The sequence below is a fragment of the Nicotiana sylvestris genome, chromosome 12, assembly GCF_000393655.2.
Source record: "Nicotiana sylvestris chromosome 12, ASM39365v2, whole genome shotgun sequence".
NCBI lineage: Eukaryota > Viridiplantae > Streptophyta > Magnoliopsida > Solanales > Solanaceae > Nicotiana > Nicotiana sylvestris.
The window spans coordinates 159,623,581-159,632,971 of record NC_091068.1 but is presented as its reverse complement, the minus strand read 5'-3'; the positions used below and the strand labels follow the sequence as shown (position 1 = coordinate 159,632,971).

Sequence of the window (9,391 nt, the reverse complement as noted above, 5' to 3'; positions counted from 1 at the left end):
AAAAGTCATCGAAGATATAACTATAGAGGAGAAATGAGAAATCTATAAATAGTTTTGTATTGTAGTTTAATATCTAATTTTACATTGTATATAGAAAGATTCTTGTAAGCATGAGATTATTTTGTTAGTGACTATTGGCTAGTCTATTATTTTCACTTCTCTTTTGTGGATTACAAGGTATTGGGACATCCGCCACCGTGCAAAATGAAGACCTTGAGGAGATGCGTCGAACCATTCAACAACTTTTTAAGAACTGTGATGAACGACAAAAAAGAAAGCATGAAGAGAAAATTAGAGACGCACTTAGAAATGACATCGATTCACTCAAGGCTCAAGTGAACCACTTAATCGGCCTGCCCCGCTCTCCACCAAAAAGCCACATTTATGAAGAGGATGAAAGTGATGAAAATAATACAAATGATGAAGAAGATGAGGGGGAAACCGAAGATGAGTGATTGTATGTTTGGTTGGATTGTTGTTTAATTGGGTGTTAACTTTGAATGTTACATTTTGATGTCTGGTTGGATAATTTTGATGTTTGATGGGATAATTTGGATATTTGGATGTTTGATGGGATGATTTGGATGTTTGGATATAGTTTATAAAATTTTGTTGTTAAGTTGAGTTTTATTGCGGTTGTATTTTGGTTTGTATTGTAATATTCTACTGGCAGGTGGTGCAACAAAAAATAGGCATTTCCTGCCAAAGATGTACCAGATTTACCGAGGGACTTACCGATAGAGTCCGTCAGAACAATTATTTATTTTCAATCAAGAATTCTTAATTAGCGAGGGAGTCCGTCGGCATACTTGAACCAAATTTTCAAATTTTGTTGAAAATACCGACGGATAGCCATCGGAACATGAATTTATTCATATTTTTAATTTTTGTATTACTAAATTAAAATTCTAAACTTACCGATGGTGTTCGTCGGTATTATTAAATTATTATTATGATATTATTATTATTATATTTCTTTTTAATATACCGATGGATATCCGTCGGTAAGTAAAATTATTTGACCAACTTCTGTCAGAAATGTACCGATGGCTTTTCGATGGGGTCCGTCGGTACTTACCGACGGAATCTATCGATACATTTTACCGAGGAAGGATTTACCTACCAACCACTTACCGATGGAAGTCCGTCGGTAAAGCCTTGTTACCGACGGATGTCGGACATCCATCGGTAACTTGCCGGTAACTTGCGTCGGTAAACAGGTGATTTTTAGTAGTGTCAGTCAGTTTTTCAGGCCCCATGTGTAAGTCATTTCCCGTACAAAATCCAAATTTTTTCTAGTACTATCCCCAAGTACCATTTTTTCAGATTTTAATCGTGTTTTTATATTTACTCCAGCTTGAGATCTTGTGAATGTATACTGTAGAGACAAAAAGTTTGTTCAGAATTGCAGAGCAAATATTGAGAATTAGGCGATGGATTTTGGCGGGAAAACAATCAAAATCAGAGTTTCGGAGCCATAAATGAAAACACAACCTCTACTAGACTCACATTTCAGCGTGTCACGACTAGGAATTTGATTTGGGGATTGGGGGTAAAGGATTCTGGGGTGGGAGATGACATGATAATGGTTTAGTAGTGAGAGGAAAATAGAGTTGGAAGATGAAAGAACTGGAGTTTAAAGATCTGAAGTGTTGCTTGTATGATGGCGTTAATTAATGATGGAGAATGGTAGTGGATGATTTCTTTCCTATTTCCGAGGAGAATAAAATGTGGAAGGGGCTGGGGAAAAAGGTAAGAAGAAAACAATGGAAAATAAGAAAATAAAAAAGGTTGGACATGTTACATTCACTCGCCTCTTTTACATGTAAAACACGCGCGTGTCAGCTGTGTCTTAGGCACACTCTGAAAATTAAAAATTGAGTGTGTAAGATGATTAGCGTTTGTAAAAAATGTGTAATATTTGGTCCATAGTTCAGAGGTAACTTATGTATTTAGAGAGCACGATCGAAAATTTGAAATGAAGGACGATCGAAAATTTGAAATGAAGGATGTATCGTGTTTCATTAATCTTTCCAAGTTTTGGGAGTTTTAATTCACATGTAAGTCATTCCCCTTACAAATTCCAAAATTCTTGTACAATCCTCAAGTACATTTATGATAAAATCCTAAAAAACCAGAAAAAACGTAGTACATCCAAAATGGGAAATATTCAGTAGCCCAAATTTGATAAAACTAAATGGGCACACAAGACACCTTAGTCCACTTTGATTTATTTAATTTTTTCCTTTTCTCTGTTCCTTTCCAATTCTTGAAATTGCAAATCAGAAGCTATGAGCAATGCTCCCTCCACCAGAATAAGAAGACTCGCCATTGAAATCCATCATCCTCAAGCAATCTTGAATCTCATTGTCTGATGCCATTAATTGATCCCAGAATTCTTCTTCGATTCCAATACCAAAATCTGTTTTATTTCCCAGCTGTAACTCATGCACAGGCTCTTGTTGTTGCTGAGATATAGAAAATGTAGTACTAGTAGTTGCATTCTGCTGTTGAATTGATGTATAATCAGCAAATGAGAAATTAAGCTTAGCTCTAGGACCTCTAAATTCAATAGCAGCTTTATCATAAGCTCGAGCTGCATCTTCTGCTGTATTAAAAGTCCCAAGCCATACTCTAGCTGCCCTTCTTGGATCTCTAATTTCTGCAGCCCATTTTCCCCACGGTCTCTGTCTCACCCCTCTGTAATTCTTCTTCTGTTTTTTCTTGACAACTACAGTCTTTGTCTTCTTGTTATTATCATCAGGAACTGGAGCTCCAAAATAGTTGCAACCTAAACACCCTTTTATTTTACAGAACTGACATGGCTCTGGTTCTGTTGGAACGCGAAAGAGAGGAGGCTCTAAACTTGACATGCACGTAGAAGGTGAAGAAGATGAAATTATATATTGAAATTCTTGTGTTGTATCACCTGTTATAACATTTTTCAAAGCAGCAACCATGATAGAAAACTCTTGTTCATCTGTGAACTTTGGCTGTGAAATTAGATGGTTGACTGAAGCAGTTTCCTCTTGTTTAGCTCTCTTGGTTGACCTCTGCATGGTTGAAATAAAGGTGAAAATGCTGGTCTTTGGGTTTCGGATAGTTTTCTGGTTTACTAGTTCTCTGCTTTTATACGAGAAGGAAAATGAACAACGTGGATAAGCCAAGTTATAGTAATACACTTTTGGTACACGGGTTTGTTTTTTAGCTTAGCTGGCATGTTAAATCAATTTGGTTTTTGTGGGCACGTGGGAATTTGGATGGTGAAGTTGACATATTGGTTTCTAGTGGGTTTGGAGATGAGGTGGCAGTTATACGGGTCGGGTTTCGGGTAATACTTGATGACATGGCAGGGGCGAAGCGTTGACACGGTAAACTATGACGTAATGTCTTACCGAAGGAGAGAGGTTTGGAATTTTTGGGATACAAGACTGGGCACAGTGGGCAGTCAAATGTCGCCTTGAAGTTAGATCAAAATACCACATCTACATCGTTTCCGTACTCCCCTTTTGTCTAATTTTATAATTCTCTCCGTCTCGATTTATGTGAATCATTTTTTAGTACATCCCAAAAAAGGCACATTTCCCTATTTAGAAAAATAATTTATCTTTATACAATTATCTATAACCCTACAAAATATATGTGCTTCATTTTAAATTATAAGTAAAAAGTCTTTTTTTTCTTAAACTCCGTAATGAGTCAAATGAGTTCACATAAATTCAAATGAATGTAGTAGTATAATTGTATAAATGAATATTAATGTATAAGCCAGAATCTGCCCTAAGAGAATTTGGCGTAAAACAGCATTAAGGAAAAAGATGCGGTCAAGGTTGACCAGGAAGCAGTAAGATTCGTGGCCGGGTTGTCAACAACGGTCGAGGTCGAGCACCAAGGCCAGAACAATAACGACTAGTTTTGGTAATAAGATATTAAAGAGAATAGTCTATTGAATGTTCTCTGCCCTTGTACTATTAGGGTTTGTTAGGGATATGTTTCATATAAATAGAAAAGGAGACAATAGTGTGGGGCGTGTAACATTGACTTGATAAAAATACTTTTCAGAATAAGATTCTTTCTCTATAGCAAATATACAAATTTTACCTTTTGCAATATTCTCGCACACATCATCCCATATCATTTCATCAGATCCGAGAATTGTTTGAACATTCGATGATTTATCTGTCATTCATCATTGTCAGAAGGAACAATCACTCATCTCATTCATTATTGGGTGAACTGTTTCTCCAATTTACATTTATGTTATTTATTGCTATTTATTGCTTGATACCCCTCCATTATTGCTCACTCACATCTTTTGGAATATTAAATGTGCATTACCCTTAGTCTTCCACCGACTTTGTCCTACGTTATCCTTGCCGACAAGTTCTAAATCTAGAGTTATTATTGTTAGCTAAGTTTAACCCTCCATTACATAAAATTAAATAGTTTAACTGAAAGTTTTTTTTTGTCAAACAATTTAGCGTCGTCTGTGGGGATTTCCTAGTTAAATTTTTAGTTTCTTCTACATCTACAACTAGCACAGATTGCTAACAAAAAATAAACAAAGAACAAAATTCCTTTTCCTTGTACACACAGATCTGATATGGCAGGTAACTAGAGGCGGATCCAGGATTTAAAGTTTATGGGTTCCTATAACGATTTTAAGTAAATATACAATAAATAACTGGATTCACAATCAAATATTTATGGATATTTAGTGAATTTTTAATATATATACAGGGTATATGCAAAAGCTATTGGGTTCACGGGAACCCACATTCAATAGGTTGGATCCGCCCCTGTAGGTAACGGAGAAGAAAGAACGAGGGTAATGACCGACCTCACCACCAATCTCCTGAACACTATCAATGAGGTTTCTGAGATAGAAGGTGAGGACATAACTCCCAATGCCTCTCCTAGGCGAGGTGGGTCACCTCTCCCTCACGGTAGTATCGCAACGTCCCGCGGTAAAGGAGTTCCACGTCCATGACGGAAGAGATACCAATAGCAGTGAAAAAGATCCTTAAGGCTTGGCTAACTAACATGCTAACCATCATCCTCTATAAGCCCGCTCAGGATATAGTAATAGAAAACACAAGAACTTGCATTACACCAACAATGGCCGAGCAACATGGCCCTTTTCCCTCCTCCAATAACCGGTATTACTCACATTGTTAATAATGCAGGTGACGACACCCTTACAGCCATTTTGAAAAAAGGTGGAGGAAATGGATAACGAGAATAGAGTGTTTCGGGACCAAATGAGTGAGCACCAAGAAAGGGTCGACAAAATACTGGGTGCCCCAAAACTCTTGCCAAAAAGAGATGCTGGTCGGTTTGTCGAGCAACCATACAGTGATGAAGCTGCCCGCATGCCATACCAAACACCTTCAAAATGCCGCCCTACCTGAAAATATATGACGGTACGACCGATCCCAAAGACCATGTGACTCACTATGTCACCGCTGTAAAAGGCAATAAGCTCGCCAAGGAACAAGTATCCTCCACCTTGTTGAAATAATTCGGCGAAACCCTCACCGGAGCAGCATTGACTTGGTATTCACAACTGCCCCCGCGTTCTATCGAAACATTCGAAGAGATGGCCGACAAGTTCGTAACGGCCCATGATGGGGCCAAAAAGGCGGAGGCAAAAGTGAACGCTGTATCCGATATCAAACAGGCGCCCGGAGAGGATTAAGGGGCTTTCTCGCCCGATTCATCCGAGTAAGAATGACCTTACCGAACGTATTGGAAGGAATGGTCGCAACTTTCTAGAACAGGCTGAGGAGGAATGGTTCAAGGGTGACGAGAAAGTTATTGAGTCGGCTTATGAAGTATCCCCAAACTACTTGGGATGAAATACACAATGCCTATTATGCCGAGGCTAGAGCATACGAGGATGGCCTCAATGGGCCAACCCACCGATTGACCTCGTTACAATCCGAGTCCAGAAAAGATTAAAGAAACGATACCAGAAGGGACTCATGGCTCCACGACCCAACCAGGAACGACATCTACCATACATTAGAAGCTCCATTGCACCCCCTTCCTGCCACGAAGAAGGCTCACCTAGACTAAGGACAGGGACTCATCAGAATGAGAGAGGTATGCCCCCTTTGTTATCCGCTCACAATTTTTGTGTGTCACCTTCAAAAATAATCTATGCATTGGAGAAGCTCGGATCGAAGGTAAAGTGTCCTCAAAAGATGAGGTCAGATCCAAACACCAGAAAGTCAAATGCACTTTGCGAGTTCCACCAAGAACGAGGGCACAAAACCAAGGACTGCATTGCCCTAAGACAGAAGGTCGTAAACATGCTTTGACAAGTACACCTCAAGGAGTTACTGAGCGATCGCGGAAGGACCAACTTTTCCAGAGGACGCGATCAACATCAGGGACCGTCGAAGCCGCCCTCACCAACCTGCACCATCCAAATGATCATCGGTGGTGGCGATGACGCTTCTATCAATAGCGTAAAGTTCACCACAACCCATAATCTCAAATGGTCAATCACCCACGAGCGGTATGATGAACTCGAAGAAAGTATCATCTTCGATAAGTCAGATACCCACAGTTTGGATTGGTTTTCCCTCACTGTGATTCCCTTGTTATCATTTTATAAATTTTAGATACAAATGTAAGATGCATTATATGGGAGCGGCACATACATTATCCACCCTTGGGTACTTGCACAAATGAAACTTGAGGATAAGATGGTGTTGCGTTGCATCATGCTAACAGGTTTTAACAATGCAGTTGAACGAACATCTGGAGAAATCACACTCCCTGTTTTGGCCGACGGTGTTGATAACTAGGGATTCTAGTCTAGTTTATGCTCTTTTTTGCTTGAGTTTTGGACTAAAATGTGTACAAGTATTCCCCAAAAGCTAACTTGTTGTGCTTGTTTGCACTGTTAGGTCAAAAGGAGACAAGGATGTCATAACCAGCTCAAAAAGGAGTGAAACATGCACAAATTCAAAACCAAGTCAAAGCAGTGCTATAACAGAAAATCCACCGCGGCCGCAGAAGACTAACCGCGACCGTGATCCTTTTATTGCGTTCCGCGGTGGAAAGGTTCAAAGAGATACCAGTTGAGGCATTTCAAGTTACCGTGGTCTGCGATGATTTTATGCGACCGTGGTACCCTTACAGCGACATCGGTCCTTTTACTGTGGTCCATGGTGGAGGAGTTCAGAGAGCCTGGAGTTTGAGCAAAAGCTGAAGACTGCGGTCGGCGGTAGCCTCACCACTGCAGCGGTCCATTTTTCGCTATCAGCGGTACCTCCGTTAGGGGCATTTTTATCCGGAAAATTTAGCTATGTATAAATACTTTCTTTTTAGATTTTTAGGTCATCTTATCGATAATGAGCACGTGAACGGTGACTTTTTCCCATTTTTAGTAATTTTGTAGCTTACTTAGCAATTAATCTTAGTATCTTATCTTGTAATTATAATTTATGGATTATTTTTCATCTCAATCTATGATTTTATCTTCAATTATGAGTAGCTAAACCCATTAGCTAAGGTTGTGGCTCAACCCTAATGTGGGTATTTAATGGGTCTTTTATTTTAGGGCTTAGATGTTTATGAGTGATTGTTATTTGGCCTAATTTGTGCTTTCTATGTTGAATGGGTGGTTGCAAATACTAATTTGTGCCTTTTTGAATTAGACTCTTCTTGAGAAAGAAAGTCTAAGTCTAGGAATTTCAGGCCAACAAGGAATTGGGGTGTATTCAAGAGATTAATAGCCCCAATTAAAGAGTTAAACCTAGAGATAGTAATACCCAACTTGAGCCAACATTGCTTGCACAAATTGAACACCCAATTGGGCTTGAGAAATCAAATTAGGGCAAGGTCACTCTTACTACCGAGAGGTGTAGAGTGAGTAACTTCGTGCATTGGCTATATCATGATCCCAACTATAACATTATTGCCCTGAGCTCTAGATCCTGTTAGATACTCACCTAGGAGTAAGTCACTTCCCTAGTGTCTTTTTACCCATTTAGAAAACCCTAAAAACATATATACTTAGCTTAATTTCATACATCATTAGTATAAAATTGGAAGTAACAAACAAACAAACATGATTGGAAGTGTAATCAATAGCACTACACACTGCTAAGTTAGATAGGAATCCAACTCCAAACATTGTATTAGCTCCCTGTGGATTCGATCCCAACCTTCTCAGGTAAAGGCTGCATTGACCGCTCTTTCCACTCTGTAGTGGTGTAGGGTTGTACCCGATCACTTTTTGGCATCGTTGCCGGGGAGCTAACTATTTTGGCTATCTATCTAAATAGTTTTGTGTCTTGTTTTTCTTTCCTTCTGTGGTACTAATTTGTGTGTGTCGCCAATCCAGGTACAAAATGGAGAACAATAACAATGACCCTCTTAGAAATGCTATTCCGGGGGAGGAGGTAGATGACAATATTGATGATGAGGTACCTATAGTATCTCAAGCTCAAAAGAGAGGCCGCCAGGCCAATGATAATGTTTTAGACCCTCCTCCTCCACCTCTAAGAGTGGCTCTCGGGTGCTTCCAAACCAAGGATATGCTAGTACAATTGTCCCACCTCGGATCCGGGTGGGCAATTTCCAAAATTCAAATGTGATGTTGACTTTGTTGGAGCAGCGATGGTATTTCACAGGTGCTCCCCATCAGAATGCTTACAAACATCTTAAAAGCTTCATGGATACCTGTTGGGGAAGCAAGCAAACCAATGTTTCAGAGGATGCACTTCGGTTGAGATTGTTCCCTTTTTCACTTAAAGGGGAAGCTTTGGACTGGCTTGAAAGGCTTCCCAACCATTCCATCACTACTTGGGATGAGTTGGCGGACAAGTTTATAACAAAGTTTTTCTTGCCGGGGCATATGGAAACTTTGAGAGATGAGATTTTGGCCTTCAAACAGAAACCTAATGAACCACTTCATGAGATCTGGGAGAGATATCGGACAATGGTAAAAGAATGCCCCAATAATGACAAGACCGAAGCAATGATTCAGCAGACATTCTACCGTGGCATTAACGCAACCAATCAGTGTGTAGTGAACAAGCTAGCAGGGGAAATTTTATGAACACACCTTATGATCAAGTGTGTGAGATATTGGATGAGATGGCAGATACTTCCTCAGCTTGGTAAAGTCGAGCCAATGTGTCACAAGGTGACCCCACTGTCATCCACTTGCACAAAGAGCACCATGATCATGGCTAGGTAATAACAGAGTTAACTACCACAATGAACCAGTTAGCGAAAGCTCAATTGCAACAGGTTCAATCTCCTAAACAAGTAAATGCTATAGAGGGTGTCAACATGTTGGTCAAAAAGAGGCAACAAAGAGGCCAACAAGGTCAAGGTAGTCCGGATCAATATGACCAAGGTAGTGGTGGTT

General features: G+C 39.7%; 1 protein-coding gene across 1 annotated transcript; it reads right to left on the bottom strand.

Annotated features, from left to right (window-relative positions):
• Positions 1 to 2,089: 2,089 nt before the first annotated feature.
• On the bottom strand, positions 2,090 to 3,104 carry LOC104214462 (ethylene-responsive transcription factor ERF109-like). The gene has a single exon (XM_009764123.2). The coding sequence runs from the start codon at positions 3,057 to 3,059 to the stop codon at positions 2,283 to 2,285; it is 777 nt and encodes a 258-aa protein (XP_009762425.1). The 5' UTR covers positions 3,060 to 3,104; the 3' UTR covers positions 2,090 to 2,282.
• Between the last annotated feature and the right edge of the window lie 6,287 nt (positions 3,105 to 9,391).

Bases quoted from the DNA above. Each gene is read 5' to 3' on its own strand.
- LOC104214462 (XM_009764123.2), bottom strand. From the start codon at position 3,059: ATGCAGAGGTCAACCAAGAGAGCTAAACAAGAGGAAACTGCTTCAGTC.